Source organism: Schistocerca serialis, chromosome 5 (assembly GCF_023864345.2).
Source record: "Schistocerca serialis cubense isolate TAMUIC-IGC-003099 chromosome 5, iqSchSeri2.2, whole genome shotgun sequence".
Lineage (NCBI taxonomy): Eukaryota > Metazoa > Arthropoda > Insecta > Orthoptera > Acrididae > Schistocerca > Schistocerca serialis.
The window spans coordinates 398676528-398698501 of record NC_064642.1 but is presented as its reverse complement, the minus strand read 5'-3'; the positions used below and the strand labels follow the sequence as shown (position 1 = coordinate 398698501).

Below are 21974 nucleotides of genomic sequence, written 5' to 3'. Positions count from 1 at the left end.
ACTAGGTGTGCTGACAGACTAGGTTGTAGAGAAGCCTGAGGCCTACATTATGTTGGGCAGTGACAATTTGGTTGAGAGTCAGCAAAGCTAACAAATGTGAATGGAAGAAAACTTGATGTGCTAATAGACTTACATGTACTGAAGCCTGAAGTCTACATTAGGCTGGAGTTTCACAATCTGGTCAAGAGTTGGTGAAGCTAACAAATTTCAACACAAAAATATGATTGCAGTAATAGACTGATGTGTCACAGAGTCCCAGATACACAGTCATCATCACAATAACCTACTTGTATGTCTTATTTCCCATTTTGCTGAAAATTATGACAATGTGATTAAACGCTAACTTAATAGAACAAAATTACAGTCACCTTTATTTACAATCCATGGGAAATTATGAATGGGCATTTTGACTGGTTACTGACAATTGTCTCACAATTTGTCATATTCAATTCCCATTGTTTAACATGCAAGTTGTTTGCAACATCAGCATACAAAGCAACAAGCCTGTGTGTGTGTGTGTGTGTGTGTGTGTGTGTGTGTGTGTGTGTGTGTGTGTGTGTGTGCACACGCGCACACACATGTGTGGAGGGGGAGGGGAGGTTTTAGGTGCACTCGCACTCAATCATGAGGTCATCAGCACCCTTATGAAATTAGTAGAAACAAATTTGGTTAAAATGCAGAAAATATGAAAAAAGAGATAAAAAGAAATCTGAGATAAACTCACAATCACACGAGCTCACATCATGGAAGATAAAATTAAAGGAGCTCATATGTTCTAAAACAGTTAAGTAAACCTAAGAGAGGCAAGAGGAAAATTAAAACAGACTCACAGGAGTATATGGCTGACTTATCACTTATCAAAAACATGGATGACCCAGCCAGCATAACAACATACGAGGCATGTTCAGAAAGTAATTGTGCTGTGACCATAATGGGCTGTGGTTTCTTTGTTTTTTGAGTGTTGGCAACACCTAGTGGTAAAGGGGGATCCTCTGACCAGAGCGAGCACTGCAGGAACAGTGGTACATAAACTCACACTGTAGTGTCCAGTTGCGTGAAAGATGACAGTAAGAAATTCCCCCCCCCCCCCCACCACCACCACCACCACCACCACCACCACCACCACAACCACCCCCACCCCTCAAGTCCGAGCTACGTGCTATGATCTGCTTTCTATTTGTGTAAGAAATAACACCACTAAAATTTTTCCATGAATCGAATGGTGTACAGTGAAGGTGTTATGAACAGAAGGAGTGTGTTTAAGTGGTGTATGGAGTTTAGTGGAGGCATGAGTTGGTGTAAAACATCGACATAACTGTGGAGGCCACCGATTGACAGTAGATGATGTTTCTACAACTCCCCAAAACTGTCTTATACAGAACACTTACAGAAACAATCCAGCACATGGTGTAAGAATGCCCAGATAGAACTTACATGGGAACCTTTGTCGATTTCCTGGCTGCAACAGAGGAGGTCATAGATCATATTCAGTGTCTGGATGTCAATTTGTAATTAAATTGTATATTAAGTGTGTAAGAATAGCAATGTATGCCATATGATAAATAAAATTAAAATAAAACCTCAAAGAAACATTGGGATACCAGAAAATGTGTGGAAGATTGGTCCCAAAAAAGCTGACCGAGCAGCATAAGGAAAATCGGATCAATAGCGCATGCGAGTCAAGGCACTCTTGGACTCATCTGGTTGTGATGTTTTGAACCACCCCCATATTCTCATGACTTAGCACTTTCAGATTATCATTTTTTCAACCCTCTGAAGGCACGCATGAGATCAATTAAATTTTACACCGACAAGCAAGTGCAGATAGAGATTTTCAAGTGGGGAGAGGAGTTGGCGGAAGACTTCTTTGAGGAGTGTATAAAGGAGCTTGTGCCACAGCTCACCACATTCATTGAATGGGATGGCAAATGTATGGAAAAATAGTCAACTATATCCCGTCATTTTTTCAAATACACTTTTCCTAAAAAAAATTATTAAAATCTAGTACACTTACTATCTGAGCATGCCTTATATTAAAAACATCATCCTAAAATTTTAACGAACAAGTTGGACAATTCATAAAGCCATATCATATTTTTCTGGTTTTCAACTAAACTAGACGGTACACCTGTTGGCAAATGAGCTGCTGCCCTCTGGCTGGAAAATAAAATACAGTCTAGTAAAATGTGGCATACTGTGCTCTTTATGCTAAGGGCACTACACACTCAAGGATCCTCTCACTGGAGCATGAAGCTATGTATGTGCCTTATGGCTGTGGCTTATGTGTAGATGTGTAAGGAGGACCTCATCACACCTGCATGGCTGGAAGGGGGTACGCCATGGCCGTATTGTGGACTTTGCTAGATGCAGCTTATTATCTGTTCACTTCCATTCTTATTCCCAATGATGCACAACTCTGTTCAACAGCAACACAATAGCTTGCAGGAGGATGACACACTGAACTAAGATCATGACACGCTTACTTAGTCACTACATGTGCCCTTTTGTTCCATGCGATACCCGTGTGCCCTGCCGTTCAGCAGAAAGACATCTCATCCCCAGCCTTTGTTGTTGGAGGAGGGCGTCCTGGATATGCTAGATTACTTTATATGCTGGGTACAAGCATTGTAGAGTGTGAAGGGCATTCAGGGAATCTGAACAGACATGTCTCATCTGCTCCAGTTCTAGCTAGATTGCATAAATTTTGCATTGAAGATAGTAAAGTCCTTAGGCAGTCAAATCTTGGAGACACAATGAGGGAAAACAACAGAGCAACCAATGGCATTTGTTTAGACCCATGCATAAATAGAGCTACAGAGTTTGGTGCATAGTTAAAATGTTCTAAAACAATGCATTAAAAACATATGCAGGAGTGCAATCTCTCCTGTACTACACCAAATCTAAAATTACTGTGGGCTTCTGTAATAACCATGGTGGCATGGAGTTAAAAGCCTGGATTTAGGATTGTACATGCTCCGGCACACACTGCACGCATATCCCAAACAGCTTCATTGCTTGTGGACAATTGGAAAAGAAAAAGTACGGTATGCAGATCAGTTTGGAGCGGCAAGAAACTTAACACGCCTGACACTCCATGAGAAGCTGCCACCAGAGTAGCGGTTCTACAGCATCAGCACCGAGACAATATCGGGCCGGTCCTGTAAGCACACATGGCCAGTCTAATCCCATCATGTAGTGGAAGCCCATCATTTTCACAAGTGTGGAACAGCAGCTACATAGCATGCTTTCCTGTGCTATCACCACCTAACAGATGTATGTTTGGACATCAAGAAAGCCTAAAATGCTATTTGGAGCCACAATATCTTAAGAAGTTCCATCAACTGATGACTTCTCTGTCTTCTGTTCCTCCTTAGGCCTCACAATTATAACTAATCAGTTGCAAATGGAGGAATTTATGAGACGAGCAGTTTTAAATTCTAAAACATGAAATGTGTGTGTGTTTTTCTTTTTAACTGTTCACATTCTGTTTTGAATTTCCCTGAGTTGAGGATGGTGGACATAGTTCTTATTTTTAAGTACACAGTGAGATTTCTAGGCCTCACATCTGACTCTAGTTGCCACACCTTAAGGACCTGAAAAAACAGTCACTCAACACACTCAGTATTTTAAAATACATGAGATTTCAGCTTGATTGTAAGAGCACAATGTATGGATTTGCAAGACCCCCTGATTTTAAAACATCAGACACGGAGCAGCATGAAGGAAACAAACTGGTCAGTGGGGCCTTTAGAATGAGCCCTGCATTGAGCTTCTATGCTGTGACTTGTGAGCTGCTGCTCCATGTTAGAGGTGAGTGTGGCTGATTTTAAAGTTTTACACTAAGCTTGGAACAGAACCCAATCTTGGCTCCTAAAGAGGCCCAGAACTATTTTAGACTAGATGAATCACAGGAAAGATTGTGCCTTTCGGTCTCTGCTTTTTAACATTTTAAATAAGTTTTAAAGTTGTCTGCACTGCTGGTTACAAACAAGGCAACTCTCGTGGCTGTTCAGTGGTTGTCCCCAGTGATGTCTTCAGGATTCACCTTCTGTGTGAATATACTGTAGTCCCTACTCAACGCAAAGCTCCATGTAATCCTGAAGGCACTCAGGCAGATAAGACATCTACAAGGCAAGCAGTTTCTCATCTGCTCTGATTCCCTTACTGTCCCACAATCATTACAAGACATGTAGCCTACAGGGAAAATGGTTCAGGTAATATATGACCCAACATACTTTCTTCAACAGAGGGGGAAACGGGCATCATTCTGCTGGATACTGGAACATATAAGAATCAAGGGAAATGAATAAGCAGACCAAGCCACCACGCAGCCCTGCAGGAAACATGAGGTGATACAATGTGGCATTTCCCTGCAGTCTGTCAATTTGCTTCCATGCAGTTGTAGCAGAAGATCAGCTGGCAGTGAGGGACAATAACCTGAAGTTGGTAAAACCAACTATATGACAGTGCCATTTCTCATACTGATCAGTCAGGTAGGATGAAGTGACCCTGATCTGCCATGAATTGGGCACTGTTCCCTAAGGCCGGTATTACACTATCAAATTTCTTTGTCAAATATCTTTGTCCAATATCTTTGTCAAGGATATTTGATGGTGTAATAGGGAACTTTGTCAAATGTTGTCCAATATTTGATCAAATCTAGGACCTCACTGTAGATTTGATCAAAGAAGTCGCTTGTCTTCTGTTCACCGCAATGTGACATGTTACCACATGGAGCACTAGCATCGCTGCATTCTGTCGTCTGTAGTGTTTTTATAAACACTGCTGGTAAAAATAATTGGTGTTTGCTGACAACTACAAAATTAATAGAGATGTATGAAGCTGATGTGCTTTACAACGTGAGGCACGCTGAATACAAAAATAGATTCCGAAGATTGGAGACCTGACCTGACCTGACCTGACCTGACCTGACCTGACCTGACCTAACCTAACCCAACCCAACCCTCTCCTGTAGCAAGGAATCGGAGTGTTACAATGAGCCTGTCTTCTGCAGATGTAGCAGTTCTTAAGTGAATATTTTGCTTTGTGATATGAGGATACACCTCACTGAGCACATACAGAAATGTATGCTCATCCATTCTTAAGTAATTGATGTACAACTTGACGTCCTCCACTATAAGCTCACGTAACAAGCTTTGTTGAATGCTTTTATCGTGTCATTGTAAAACCCATGGCTTCACCCAGGTATGTTTCCTTTTTTCCCTCCGCTTCTCTTCCGCATGTGCACACAGTACAATTGTGGCACATGCAACTACTGCGGTTAATAACAAGTTGTTGTTGTCAGCCATCTTGAACTTTGACGAAAAATTTGATGACAGTGTAATATCCCTTCCAGCACAACATCAAAGATCTTTGTCAAATATATTTGACAGAATATTTGATATGGCTTCTTACTCAAGGAAGAGAAAGCCTCCCACCTCCACAGTCTGTGGAACCTGTGGCATGCAAATCACTGTATGCCACATATTAACTTAGCACATTTTATATTATTATAAGCAGGCAGAAACAAATTTATGTTTTTCTTTTCAATTCTCATTTTAATAATTTTGCATCCTATAGTCACATTGGTCTTATAGAATTTTGTGCTGCAGCTGCCCGTCTGGCTGGCCTGTCGAGCATGCCCTTGAGGTCGCATAATGCGTTTACCTGCACTGGTAGCCATCTCCACGGACTACTGCCTGTGCCTGAGCTCTTCCCTCATCGTACCTCGCCCTTTGTTGAGTTTTTCGGGAGCCAGGGTGGTCACAACTGTCTGGCAGTCTGAGTGTGATTATCGACGTTACAAATAAACACTGTGTATCTGGATACTTATTCTTTAGCTTTGAATCTGGAGATGAATTGCTCAACAGATATAATGTTCACTGAAACTGCTGATTCTGCTAACTTCTCATCAAGGGCTTCCTTCATTTGCAATTAGTTCTTGTGAATCATCATAAGGTCTCTGTATACATCTGAGTTTTATTTCACATACTGATACTTAATTATCAGCTTTTTGTATGTAACTTACGATGTAAATGCTGGGGAATCCATAACAATCAGACGTTGGCTTTCATTTGTACTCGCACAATAATTTGCCCACAAACAACTTTCGAGCAAAGCGTCTGGATGCCGACACACACTTTCAAAGACCTCATTGACCCAACAAATTATCACCAGGGAAACTTCAAAATCAAAAAGTTTACAATTCTGAGTTCATTTTATACAGCACACAAATGTTATTATACAGCATAAATAAATTATGATGCATTTGTTTAAGAATTCAATAAAGAAATGCTAAAGTTTCTTTGTTACCTAATTAAATGTCACTTTTAATTCGTAATGACCTCTTGTGCCTCAGAAACGGGCGAGTATGTGCAACTGACCATCATCTAATGTATTTAACCTTCATTTATGTACATATTGTACATAATATCTCTATATACAAAAATGAAATGCTGTGTGTTAGTCCCACTAAATCACAAAAATGGCTTAACCAATGTGGGTGATGCTTTTTTTGTTGAATTTTGTATGAAAGAAAAGTTTGGAGAAACCTGGAAAACTCTGGAAATACTGGAAGAGCTTTTTTCTATGGGATTTTCGTCATTCACGACTGAAATAATCAATATGAATAATTAATTTTTTTGTTTTGTTCATTATGGTCTTGGACTTGGAAGCATCCAGTCTGTGTGTCAGCACGGACTGGATGTTTCACACGTTCATACATAATGTGTTTGTTAGAACAGTAATTCATCTGGAGAGCTTCTTCCAGCTCAGATAAGTCTGTGTTTGTATTCATTTATTTTTATTTTGCACTGTTATATTTCCATCCTTCTCCTCATCTACGCCTTGGACCAGCAATGGTAAAGTTAATAATATTTTTTTAATTTTTGTACAATTTCATTTTTTTTATTTTTATTTTTTAAATAATTTTGTCAGAAGTTAGGGCTTAATTTCATCTTCCAAATGTAGAAACTTGGCTAAAAGTTGTTCTTAGTGTGGTACGTTTCAAAACATAGTACAGCACACAAGGATACAGTGCATATTTTGCATTCATATTTCTCTGCGCTCATTCTGTTTCAAGTAGACTGTATGTCTACGCCACAGTCTGCGTTTCTTGAACCAATCACTTGGGATGACATTTGGAAAGCGCCTTCCAGTAAAGTGCACAGGATTCACATCATCAAACATCTTCCTTTCCTATCTCTTCTCTGTTCTGAAGCAAATTTTTCCAAGAATTTCTCATACCAGACATGAATGAAAATCTGCTAATGGTATTTTTCCCCATGTCAACGATCTGTGAAAAGTGTGAGCATTCAAAACACAAGATCCACACCACGAAAAAAAAAAAGAAAAAAAAAAATACTTTTTGTGTCATTTAACAGATTTATGTATAGATCCAACTGAGCTTAATAGCATGTCAGGGCGGTCTACTGCACCCATACTTGCACTGTACTCATAGTCGACAACTCACTGCGGCTTCATTACTTTCTTGCCAGCCTTCCCGTTTGTCTTTCCCGGGTCACACAATTCTATAGTGTTACAGAACAGTCAACACTTCTCTTTTGTTGCAGAACTCGATGACAAGCACTTTGACAGTTGACATAAAATCAACTTCTCCTCATTTAAATTTCCTCTGTAGATTCGGAAAATTGCGCCTGTTGCTACATGCAGTACCACATGCTGCTGTTCTATGGCTGTGAAGCCAGAGGAACAGATCTGGACTTGTACACCAATTGTCAACATACAGGTTATGTCCACTTTCACAGTATGGTTCATTAGTGTTGCCACTATATTGCCAGATTTCCCCAAATTATGGATTTCAACTTCTGTTGTTGTGCCTGCATATACAATGAAATCAAAGACATTTTCACTTTTACAAATCATACAACACAAATGTCTTGATTCTAAATCTACTTCATTTCGAAGGAATGAATTGTTTAAAAGATAAGCAACCTTTGAACAATAATGGAGTTTCATCGACGCAGAGCTTTTTGTATGGATTAAATGCACTGCAAAACAAACAGTATCAATTATTTTGCTAATTTCAAACAAACTGTCATCTCTATGATTCAGACATAACTTCATTGAAAAATGGAGTGCTCAGAAGTACATCTCTGGACCAATATTCCTTATTCTCAACTTTTTAATGCGGGCCATGAGAAGCCACATACCAATGAATCAATACAGTTCCTCAAGACCAGTATCTTTCCAGGTGGATGGTCGAGAATGATTCTAACGTATTTGCAATGGTGAAAGCGTAAGATCAGTTCATTTCAAATGCTATAAATTTCATCCGATTTTCTGACTGAAATAGCACGAAAAAGGATAGAACGCTTGAATCAGGCGCTAGTTGGCAATTATGTCCTGCAGATGAGTAATAAAATGCATGCAGTGCTGGACTGAAATCATGCTTTTGCCAATCAAATCTGTCAATAAGGCATGGCCTTTTACAGATCGATTGGTCTTCACTTTCAGAATCTGAAGAGGGTCGGGGGTTGATTTGAGTGGAAGAGACCGGACTGCGAGGTCATCGGTCTCATCAGATTAGGGAAGACTGGGTAAGGAAGTCAGCCATGTCCTTTCAAAGGAACCATCCCAGCATTTGCCTGAAGCGATTTAGGGGAATCACGGAAAACCTAAATCAGGATCGCCGGATGCGGGATTGAAACATTGTCCTCCCGAATGAGAGTCTAGTGTGCTAAACCACTGCGCCACCTCGCTCAGTCAGAATCTGGAGAAGAGCTATCCTGGTGAGCTCTATTAGGTGAAGTATGTAGATTCATTACAACAGGTTTCTTCTGAAGAATCATCATCATCACTACAGTTATTGAAAATGCCTCACAGACTGTCACTATCATTCCTCATGAGTATCTCCAGTATCTCTTCGTCAGTGCATCCATGCCAATTTGCCATTTGTTTGCACAACAAAAAAGTGATAGCACTCTAAAAATCCAGATGAATAGGCAGAAAGCTAAAAGACACCACAGAAGCAGAATGCAAATGATCACACAAATCAGCTACCATGAATGTCGAACAGCAATTGTGAAATCTGACGGAAACACTGCTGATAGTGCAACCGGCTGATGGTAAAAGCCATCATTAGGACTCAGGTACTAGCCAGGCTGCAATGATGAATGCCATCTGCAGTGCCCACGGGAAATACCACTGCAGCGGCTAATGAGGTCCACAGCCCCCAAGGAAAGGTGGAGTGTGGCCGGATATCACATCTGCAGCATTCAAAGGGTTAATGACCTTGCTCCTGTGTGCCCACATCACCATTTTATCATGTCCTCAAGATTACAATGTCTGTTGGATTCTACTCACTGTCTCCAACTTCTGTTTGCTGAATATAGTCCTCCTTTACCATATTGCCTCTCCCCTACCAGTTTTCATTCCTACCTAACCACTATCTGACTCAGTACGAATAAACGTATGATCACCACTACAAAATTCCCTCCCCCCCCCCCCCCCTTCCTCTCTGATTCCTAAACTCTCTACCTACATATATGCATCCTTTCCATTTATAGCTCCCCACACAGCCTTAGCACCCAACATTCCACATGTTCACCCTGATTAGCATTTTAATTTTGTCTAATAACTCTTTCTAAATAAATTCACCTACAGATGCAAATGGGGCTATTGTACCTCCAGGATACTTTACCCATGAGGAAGCCTTCATAATATCTTTAGCTGAGAGGTGCATGTACTACATAAAGATAATGGGATTCCGCTTTCAGTACTGTGTCCTATTAAGTTGTCCTGACCATGGCTGCAGGTAGCATCACAGTTGTTATACCAATCACTTCGGTTTTTGCAGACGGGTTGGAGCTTCTCCAAGTACCAACTCAACAGACAGGACTGTTACTTCTGCTCTGTGAGCTAACACCCAAACCTCCAGATGTCAGACACTCAGATCAGTACCAAACGTTATCAATCATTAGAGTATCGACTCAAAGCCTGATTCAGTTCATATTATGTGCAGTTGTCCAGTGGAATGGGCATAAACGTTAATTTAAAGTAATATCAGAACTATGGAGCACAGAAAAAGCATAATTTTGAGTAACTATTACATATAGCCTCCTCTTTACAAGAAGGGGGATAAGGAGATACAATCAAACTATCAACCAATCTCACTTTTGCTGGCTTTCTCAAACCATTTGAAATGGTTGTGTTCAAGCTTCTCCTTAAGCATCGCACTGCAAATAACATATTGTCCAAGTCACTGTTTGGATTTCTTAAGGGTTCTGATATAGATAAAGCTATTTGCACTTACAGTGAGAATGTACTTAATTCGTTAGATAATAAATTAGAGGCTACTGGCATTTTCTACGACCTGTCAAAAGCCTTTGACTATGTGAATCACAGCATTCTCGTAAGTAAATTAGAATATTATGGTGTCACCAGCAATGCTGCGAAATGGTTTGAGTTTTTTCTTTCTAACAGGAAGCAAAGAGTGTCATTCCAAAATACCTGTGCAGTAAGCAGTCAGTCTTCATCTGACTGGGAATCAATTACACGTGGTGTTGCTCAAGGCTCCACCTAGAGTCCATTGCTTTTCCCTGTGTACATTAATGAGCTCTCATCTGTTACATTGCCAGATGCTAATGTTGTTTTGTTTGCAGATGATACAAAAACATTGCAATAAGTAGCAAGTCACGTACAGATTTAGAAATAGCTGCTAATCAAATTTTCACTGACGTTAACAAATGGTTTAAAGCTAATTCATTGTCATTAAACTTTGAGAAGACCCACAATATGCAGTTCAGAACCTATAAGAGATTTCCTTCCAGCATGTGTATAACATATGAAAACATGCAGATCGAAGATGTTAACCATGTCAAATTTCTGGGATTACAACTAGATAATAAATTCAGTTGGGAAGGACATACCACAGAATTGCTCAAGTGCCTAAACAAGCTTGTATTTGCAGTGAGAATGATGTCAGATGTAGGAGATATAAATGTAAAAAAACTTGCATACTTTGCTTACTTTCATTCTATTATGACATACAGGATCATATTCTGGGGTAAATCATCAAACCGAGCAAAAGTTTTTAGGGTGCAAAAGCATATGATAAAAATCATTTGTGGTGTAAATTCCAGTACATCCTATAGAAACCTGTTCAAGGAACTTGTATTCTCACCACTGTTTCTCAGTATATTTATTCCTTAACGAAATTTGTTGCAAGTAATATATCTCCATATCCAACCAGTAGCTCAATACATAGTTTCAATACTCAGAATAAGAACAATCAACATAAACACCTAAAGTCACTCACCTTGGTCCAAAACGGGGTCCAATAGTCAGGAATACACATTTTCAATAAATTTCCAGTAGCCATTAAAAACTTGTTGTTTCAGAAAAAGCAAGGTTTAAAGAGAGTTCAAAAGACTTTTTGATAGGCAAATCCTTCTACTCTATAGAAGAATTTCTTAACAGACACCGTTAAGCCAACTTAAGTAAAAATGTCTGTTAGATTTCAGTTTTGACAGCACTCAGTCACAACAGTCAAGATTAGGTATTTCTGTGTATGGTAAATTTATTAATAGTGCACAACAATGTTTCATTCTGGCAGCATGTTAATTCTGTAACTATTAGCTGTTCCAGTTTACCGCATTGTACTCACCTATTTCGACAATCTCCTGACAAATGATCAGGGTAGTAAGTATTATATTCAAATGTTTTATATTTTTATGTTATACTTTATGACATGTTCCACACCCACGAAAATCATCTCATTTTTTGGGTCTATAGAACAAAAACTGAATTTAATCCTATCTAATTTCGCGGGGAAATTGGTAGAGCATTAGATTGTTGTACCTAGGGTCATAGATTCATATCCCAATGACGACAAATTTTTACTGCATTATGCACGAAAGTGTTATATGGGACTATTAATACTTCTGCACGTGGGATGCAATTGTTTCTTTATTCTACTATTCAGATTGTTTATGTTTATTCAGTGAAACTACAAATACATTAGCTGCTTCATCACGAGCGGTGCCTGTTCTAACGGACATGAGCAACAGAACACAATACCTATCTATACAAATGTACTCTATAGGTTTGCTACTTTCACCCTAACAAAGCAAAAGCAGACTGCCAAAAGAATATTGCTACAGACTCCGAAAAGTCCTTTTACATGTCAGAAAAATGTTCTCCACTGTGACAGTTTCACATATAAACAGTTACAGCAAAGTCATCAGTTAGATCTGAACACAGGACGTTTAGTACGACGGCCTCACACTATCAACTTACACACATGAGATTTACAAAACCACCGTTCATGCATACACCTTTCACGTGCTTTGTAGTTCTGGTGTCACTTTCAATCACCATTTACGCATGTTCTACAGGACAACAGAACATAGCATGAACAAAATCGGTGTTTTGGTTGATACTCTATCGATATACATTTGGCACTGATCTGAGTGTACGACATCTGTAGGTTTTGGTGTAAGATACTTTACAATAAAGAAAGTCTTAATAAGACTTTCATTACAGTTGCAAAAGACATTGATTAACCTATACAACTTGCATATCTGCAATGGCAAAAAAAAGACAACATGTAATACATTTCTGTTTGGTCACATTAACAACTATAAACAGTGAGAATTCAGTAAGTAATATTTTTTCCTTCAAAGAACTGAAATGTATCCAAATGGCAATAACACGGTACACAAATGGAAAATGGGGTCAGGTGAACATTGTGAACTGTCTGTATTTTTTTGAAGTATGACTTCAAATGTCATGTAGATGACATTTGTGATGTATCTGTTTGTTTCAATAGCAGATGCCATTGGTGTGTTTTGTTCATTTGGTTCTTGCATCAGGTTATTTACTATACCATGTTGAACTAGTGTAGATAATGAGCGAATTGAAGAGCACAATACTGTCATTCTGTTTTGACCAGTAACGGTCATATTACTGGAGGCCAACCGAAGATGAAGGTATCACGTGTCTGTTTTGACCTATGACGTAACTGTGAGGTGTGACATATTTGAAATGGATCGTATCTGTAGAGGGTGTGTTGCAGTATATGGTGGTGAGCTGTAGTGTGGGATGTTTGTTTCTAAATTTTTTGTGACTGCTGTCGGTGATTCATTGGACTTCTTGAGTGCTGTTTGCGAAAATAATATTGGACGAGTTTGCAGCAGTTCGTTAGTGAGTTATTTTAATGCTGGTGGTTTGGGCAATACATTTATTTTTAGGTTTAGAATTATTAGTGCTGTCTGTTGTTTATATTTGGAGACTTAAATTTATGTTTCATCTTTTGATAGTTATGGATATGAGAATTAAGTACACAAGTATGTCCCTGCATGCCACAATGGGGACAACATGTTGACCATGATAAAATTCCTACAGTTATTTGGTTTAACTGCCAAGTATGTGAAGTGTTACATTTGTGGAGGAGGTACGAGACTGACCGAAGGTGGTATATGTGGTGCTGTCAGCATTCTATGTGGAGGGGTTCCTAGTTTGAGAAGTTTAGATTGGCCATTTTAGAGATTGTATTGATGATACATTACTTTTGCTACCATTGGTTTTCTAGATTTACATGTTGGCTGATTTGGATGGTTTGCCGTCTTATTTTTATTGAAGTATGTGTCAGATGTGTGTTCACGTGCATTTATTGTGTTAACAAAATTGGTGTATTGTGTTGTTAGCTGCTTGTAATTATGTTTGATTGTGATTGGGAGGTATTGTGGAGTTGATTTTATGTACATTACTGGTCTAAAACTTTCAGTTTTAATTATGTGAGCGAGTTTTGGTTTTGTGGCATTGTGGACTTCGCTTTAGCTATATAAGCCAACTGACCTACCTACATAGCCAGACAGTTAATGTCATTGGCTTCGGTGCGGAAGGACCTGATTTCAATGCCTGATACCTCCTCAGATTTTTTCTGAGATGTAAGAAGGTCTGGTACAGGGTCTACTCAGATCTTCTGAGGTCAAATTTGGAGCTGCTTGACTAAAGAAGCACCAACATTATCAGGATTAATCTATTTGTAATAATGGCTGTCGGGATTGCAACATGCTGATCACGTCACACAATCATGGAACTGCTTTGGAGACACAGTCAGCCAGTCAGAACAGGCCTAATACACAACCCATCAGTGGTATTTACTTACTTTACTAGACCAACTAAAGTGTTAGATAACAGACTTGTCAAATTGTGTAGGGTTTTGTGAGTTCATGGATTTCTTTGGAGCTACTACATAAGTCAAGCAAAATTACCGACACCAGTTTTTGTTCAGGTTTTTTCATTGTAGTTTTGTTGATTGCTGAGGATTTTATTTGCTTATTCTTTGAGTTAGTATTTGTTTTGGTATGTTTTTATTATTAGGACTGTCATATATTTAGTTTATCCACACCCAAAACCACCCAATTCCTGTGGTTGTTCCATTAGTTTAATGATTTTTCTGCAATTAAATACTGTTTGTATTATATGTTCAAACGGCTCTAAGCACTATGGGTCTTAACGGAAATACGGAAGCGTCCGATCCCGCCCGTCTGCTTTGACCCATGACGTCATAAATATGGCGGAAACAAAAACAAACACACACACTTTCCACAAGAAGCCTAATGACACTAACGGGACAAGCGCGGGAAATGGGGTGTTTTGGGTGGGGGGCAAACTAAATATAAACAAATTTAGACGCATTGCGTAGCTACAACGTGTAAGTGAAGACAGCCATGCATGAATACCCACCCACCTCCCCAGCGGTCGTAACCCCTGCAACCCATAAAAGATAAAGATGTTTCAGTAGCTGATTAGTGTTTTTTGTCTTTTTAAAAAAAAAATCTCACGGGATAGAACGAACAGATCAGAAAGATAAATATAATAAACTAAAACAGAAATTGGAGGAAACAGATAATTAAAATAAGTAATAAGTGTTTTTAAATTTTAAAAAAAATATCTCACGAGATAGAATGAACAGATCAGAAAAGTTAATAAAATAAGATAAAACAGAACTGGAGACAGCCACACTCAAACCAAACTCCGCGCCGTCATGACGTCACACATGACAACAACCTTACGTCACGGGTCAAAGCCGACGCGTTGGATCGGACGCTTCTGTCGACCCGGTCTTAACATCTGAGGTCATCAATCCCCTAGAATTAGAACTACTTAAACCTAACTAATCTAAGGACGTCGCACACATCCATGCCTGAGGCAGGAATCAAACCTGCAACCGTAGCAGCAGCACGGTTCTGGACTGAAGTGCCTAGAACCTCTTGGCCACAGCAGCCAGCATATTATTTGTGTCTGCTTGTATATGTAATGAGCAACGTCATGGTCATCATATTGTATAAGCTCAAAATAGAGGTTTTAACCATCTTTATCAAGGGTTAAAGCCGACAGGTGGTACTGCATTCTCCAGTTTGGCCTTTTATAGTTACACTGACGCCCACAATGAAAACCTTTATTTTCAAAGTGTGGTCTGACATTTTCTGCTTTTTAATATGTTGGAAGGCATCAACAACAAGAAAATCACTTAAAACCTCGCATTTCCAATGAGGTCTTGTTAGTTCACTGGTTTTCGTTATGTTTTCGTGTTGATCATTTCTTGAGGCTCATATTTTCACCAGGCTGAGTGTGTCACATCTACATAGGCGCAATGTTGCATTGTTTACTACTTATAGAAAATGAACCTAAACCGAGTTCATTAAGGTTCTATGGGCAGATGCTTGGGAATGTAAACATCTTAATCACCATAAATCACAAAAAGTGATATAGGCTACTGAAACTTACCTCTCCATAAATCACAAAAAGTGATATACTGAAACTTACCTCTCCATCATACGAACCACTAGCTACTGATGAAAGCCGAGCAGGATGTTTTACAATGCAACTGACTCCTTCTTTATGACCTTCTAAATTTCCAATAAATGGTTTTGCAAAGACTCGCTCAAGCTTCACTGCATTGAGTGCACGTATATATTCTCGAGGTGCTTCAAATGGATGAAGATTTGGATCATAGTTTCTAGGAACTGAAATCAAACAGACAAAGCATTGCAGGCAATGATAAGTTTGTCGCAGTCCAACATTTCTGAAAATGTAGAAAAAATATTAGTTTGTCAAATATGCTCATTTTTACAGCCATTCTGATAACAACTTATTACATGTTACACACTATTAATCTCACTTATAGAAAAATGGGTTTGATTGATAATGAAAGACATTACAATATTTACCTTTCAAAATTTTCGTTCCATTAGAGGCTTAATTGGATTGGCATTGGAGTATTTGCAGTAGGCCTAATAGACAAGAATTTTAAATCAACTGAGATAGAAACTGAGTCTGTACGTGAAATAACTGTGGCATTAACTGTAACAACTGGAATCGAAGTTACAGAAGCAAATGATTACTAAAAAAGTAAAAAATGAATTATGTTACCTAGTACGTAAGTATACAAGCCATGTTATACTGGTTGGAGGAGATTTCCATAAGCCCACACTTGACAGGCAGCATTGATACTTCACAGGTGGCAGACAATATAAAACTTCCGGCAAAACAGTCCTAAAAGATTTCTCAGAAAATTATTGACATCAGATGGGTTCGCATTCAATCCATGATGGAAATATATACGACTTGTTGGTGACAAATAGATCTTACTCCTTTGACTGTGTCCACAGAGAGATAGGAGTCAGTGATCACAAAGAAATTGTAGCAACAATGAACACCAATATAAAAAGTACTAGAAAAGCCTATATGTGCAGTAAAATTCATAAGGAGGTGTGTATCTTACTTCTCAGGCATGTGTAAGTGGCAGTCAAACGAAAACTCAAGATCCAATACAATGGGAACATGGAATGGTCGGGCTAACCGCAGCTGACGATACCAAAACACCAATACCTACGCATAAAACTACGAAAATTAGAATCCGTCATTTACCTTGACCTACCAACACCCACAACTACGAAAAATGAAACCAAAACCACAACACCTCAAAAATTCAAAAGGCAAATATCCCTACATAAATTAAAATACATTCAAAGCACAATAAATACACAAAGCATTACATAAACTCCACGCCTTAATGACGTCACACACCATGACACCCTTAAGTCATGAGTCAAAGCAGACGGGTGGAATCGGACGCTTCGTTGATCTGACTCGGAAGTGTCCGATTCCACCCATCTGCTTTGACCCATGACTTAATGGTGCCATGGTGTGCGACATCATTAAGGCATGGAGTTTATGAGTTGGTTGTTGCTTTTGACGGCGCCATGTGTGTGTGTGTGTGTGTGTGTGTTTGGGATGACCGACATACTCTGCAGCGCCCAAATTTGTTGGTGGTAAGTAATTGTTTTGTAGTGTCTTTTTTTATCGAGTTGTAATGTTTTGTGTATTTATTGTGCATTGAATGCATTTCAATTTAAGTAGGGATGTTTGACTTTTGAATTTTTGAGGTGGTGGTGTTTTGGTTTCGTTTTACGTAGTTGTGGGTGTTGGTAGGTCAAGGGAAATGACAAATTCTAATTTTCGTAGTTTTATGTATAGGTATTGGTGTTTTGGAATCTTCAGCAGCGGTTGACCTATATAGATCAACGGAAGTGTCCAATTCCTGTAGATTTTGTAATTTTTTTTCTTTTGTTCGTCATTTTGTGTGTTTTGGGATCATGGTGGTGTTTTTTTTTTTTCTTTTTTTTTCTATTATATTTAGCTTGTCCCCTCCCTAAAGTCACATTGCACAGTAATCCTGTTGAACAGAATCTTACTGTTGCAGGATAATGCCCTCCCCTACACTGCCAATTGGACAAAGGCTACAACTTTTTGGTTGGGAAACACTGCAAAACCCCTGTACAGCCCAGATCTTTCACCATATGGTTTTCACATCTTTGGCGACATAAAGAAACACGAGTGGGTGTCGGTTTTAGTCAGATGAAGAAGTGCAAGAAAGAGCGTGGTTTTGGATTTGTCAGCAGTCACTTGAATTCAACGAAACAGGAATTGCTCATCTCGTCTCCCAGTGGGATAATGTCTTAATGAACGATGAAATTACTTTTTAATGGAACCATTCTATGGTCTCACTATGGTGAGTGCTCAGTTTATATTTGACTGCCCCTCATAAATGAGTTGTCTGAAGTTACAACAAACAGTCAACCAAGCTCTAGAAAACATGCACAAAGCAGAACAATCAGAGAGCTGCAACAGCAAATTATTATCACATGAGCCGTAACAAAACTAAAAAAAAAAAAATACAATCATGTGATAAGGCTGCCAATGTCACATAACAGTGCCCAGACACCTGAAAGGATCTCTATTAAGTTCTGCTCCACACTAGATCCATTGAGTAGAGGCACGTTACTTGTCACTGGCAAAGAGCACAAGTCACATCTACATAAAAAGGAAGCAGAACTGAATGACAGAACTAAAATTTAATATTACTTATTCATTTGCAGCAGATTCCTAGAATATATCTTGATGTCAAACATTATAACCTATCTCATTCAAAACAGCCTTCTCCATGGAAACCAATCAGGGTCAGGAAACTTATTAAGATACTAAGCTTGAATCTTCCCACGATACCATTGGTGCTATGGATATAGTAATCCAAGTTGAGTCGTCGTTTCTACGCTTTTGATTAAATGCAACAATAGCTTTTGAAGAAAAAGAAAACCTTGATGTAGGGTAACTAACCAGCTTTGTGACTGAAGCAAAAGTCCTGTCAGGCAGGATACAGCACATTACCCTGGATGGAGATTCACCTATATTGAAGCAGTTATCTGATGTACCCCAGTGGAAGGTAATAGGGCTGTTAATGTTCATGTAACACATCAACGATTTAAAAATTTAGAACATTGCATTTGTTGCAATCGCAGGCTTTAAAATGAGGAAAATTCTATCTGACAAAATTGTAGTAAACAGTCAAGTTGGATATCGACAGGACAGTAGCCTGGTGGAAAGACTGGCAACTTACTCTTAATACAAGGTTGTGCACTTCACGAAAAGTAAAAGGTCATAGCTCTAACAGTTGACTTCAAATCGTTTCATTCAGGGTTGATCATGGAACTCACCTTCTGCTACCATCCATTGTTATGATACTGTGTACTTAGGGGAGAGCATAAATTATATTATAGTCTTCTAAATGATTGCATGTCAAGTACGATTTTCAGTTAAAATTAACTGTAAAATCCACATGCCGTATGACTGATTGCGTCTCAGTTGGCGTTTGTGTCACAGCAACTCACAGCGCAAATCACATCACACAAATTTGGCACAAAACAAGAATAATAAACTCACCTTTGTACAAATCACGTTTCGTTTCACGCAGATAATCGTCTGGATTCCGACAGAGAACTTTAACTTTCATTGTCACTTACAAACAAACACAAACACATCTCAAGTAAACATTACAACCACGCTTTACTATCCGTATTGCAAAGACATTTGCTACTTTACACCAAAGTACACATTGTCATTTTGAAGTGATCACCACAGTCTTATGTCAGGTTGTTGTGACCACTACATTAAATTCTCGGCAAGTAATAATTTAATAATTGTTTTTTGTGTACAAGATATTTAAAAAACAGCACATATTTATATAGGACGTAGTGTTGGTTAGAAATAGAAGAAAAGATCCCCAAACTTATGTCTGACAACCAGATGTGAGTCGTTTTGTTTGTAATGAGTAACTGGTGGTTGAAGTCATTGTGCGATAAATTACTAGCACTATCGAAAAATTTTACTCTTGTTGGTAGTCAGTGACTATGATTTATGAACGATGGGACATCAGCCCATCGTGCGACAGTACCTCGTCGCAACATTATAAGGGCGATGAAATGGTCGGGGAGATCCAATACCATGAGCCCCCACCCTCACACAATAATCTGCTTTGCTTTGGTAGTTTAGTTTTTCAGTTTCTTTGTGTCAATTTTATATTTACTAGACACAGTTTCTCGCGTTTTCGTTTGTGTCAGAAAGTAACCAAACTCGCGACATTTTACAAGTTCCTAACCAGGGGCGAATTATATAGTCTGACTGTGTGCTTTGTTAGGTTACTTTTTGAATTTCTGCATGTTAATTTAATTTACTAGACACTGCTCTTTCCGTCAGTGTTTACAGTAAAGTTCTGCCGCACATATTTGTCCATATAGTGTAGTTTTCCACCGTCTTTAGTATAGATAGGTACTGTGACTGCTGTGTGCGGATGCGAACTGAGTTGGTGACATTTTGCTCTCAGGCCCAGGCTGTGTTGGATTCGGCTACATAGCTAGAGGCTGCAGTGGATGGGATTCAGCAGACGTATAGCACGAATCATGAGTCTGCCGATTGGTCGGCACCATTGGCCAGACAACTTACTGCTTGTATTGTGATTGATCACTCACCCATGGTCGAGTGGGAGATCGCCTCGGGACATGACAGGCTGTGAAAGATTTCCCATGAGGCAGAATGTAGGGCCTCCCCAGTTAGTCTGACAAGCAGGTTCCAAGTGCTAACTGTAGCTGACAATGTCACTCAGCCACATGCAATCACTTGTCCTGTTTCAGAGGAAACCTCTCAGCCTGCAATATCTGGGCAGACAGAGAGGGTGAGTTTGTTAGTAGTTCGGAGCTCCAATGTAAGGCAGGCTATGAGGCCCCATAGGGACTTGGTTGCCAAGGAGGAGAAGAAAGCCAGTGTGCACTTCTGTGAGTGTTGCTTTGGACTGGAAAAGATTCTCTCTGGTTTTGTCCAGCTATCTGAAGTGGTGAAGACTGCCACTCATGCTTGCAAGATGAAAGCAGAGCTCATCACTTGCAGCGCAATCAACAGGACTGACTGAAGACCTCTGGTACAGAGTCAAGTGGAGGATCTGAATCTGAGGCTCAAGTGGTTCTGTAACTTTGTAGGTTGCAAGTTCCTCGACTTGTGTCACAGAATGGTGGAGTTTCAGGATCTACTAAATCAGTCAGGAGCCCATTACATGCAGGAGGCAGCTACACCGGTAGCAGGGGCTGTGTGGGGTGGACTGGGCAGTTCTTTAGGATAGAAGGTCTTGGGGAGACACAAAAAGGACTTCAGTCTCAAAGGGTGTAGTCGAACATATGAAGAATGTAGATCTAGGAATCATCGGTATAACAGCCGTAAATTGTCATACCGGTGTTGGGAAAGCATGAGAGCTCCAAGCACTGATAGAAAGCATTGATGCTCAAATCGTTGTAGGCACTGAAAGCTGGCTAAAGCCATAGATAAGTTCAGTGGAAATATTTGTGAATGACCTAATGGTGTTCAGAAAGAATAACATAAGTACATTGGACAGTGACGTGTTTGTTGCTGTTAGAAGTAGTTCATCGTGTAGCAAAACTGAAATAGACATTTCCTGTGAGATGGTATGGGCAGAGATCATTCTTGACTACCAGAATAAAATAATATTTGGATCCTATTATCGCTCTCCCAACTCAGATGATACAGTTGCTGAAAGGTTCAAAGAAAAGATTTAAAATACTTACAAGACTCATACAATTATAGTTGGTGATATATTCAATTTACCTTCAATATGTTGGCGATAATATATGTTTAAATCTGAAGGTATGATAAAACATCATCCAAAACTGTGTTGAACGCATTCTCTGAAAATTATTTCAAGCAGTTAGTTCATGAGCCCACTTGAATAGTAAACGGTTGTGGAAACGCACATGACCTCTTAGCAGCAAATAACCCTAGCTAATAATGAGCATCAAAATGGGTAAAGAGATTAGTGAACACAGGGTGGTCATAGTGTGACTGAATACAATAACTCCCAAATTCAACAAAAATAAACGAAAAATATATCTATTCAAAATAACAGATAAAAATTCGCTTGATACCTTGCTGAAAGACAATCTCCACTCTTTCCAACTTAATAATGTAACTGTAGACTAGATGTGGCTTGATTTCAGAGACATAGTATCGGCAGCAATCGAGAGATTTATACTAAATAAATTAACAAAAAGCGGCGCTGAGCCCCCATGGTACACAAAATAGGTCAGAACATTGTTGCATAA

General features: G+C 39.2%; 1 protein-coding gene across 1 annotated transcript in view; it reads right to left on the bottom strand.

The window, feature by feature from the left end:
- The window catches only part of LOC126481476 (DDB1- and CUL4-associated factor 13), a 56129-nt gene extending 36720 nt beyond the window's left edge, over positions 1 to 19409 (bottom strand). Inside the window, exons 1-2 of the mRNA XM_050105254.1 lie at positions 19252 to 19409; positions 15796 to 15995 (exon numbers count right to left, since the gene is read on the bottom strand). Coding sequence (XP_049961211.1) covers positions 15796 to 15995; positions 19252 to 19321 — 270 coding nt within the window. The 5' untranslated portion in view covers positions 19322 to 19409. The remainder of the gene's footprint in view (positions 1 to 15795; positions 15996 to 19251) is intronic.
- Positions 19410 to 21974: the final 2565 nt, after the last annotated feature.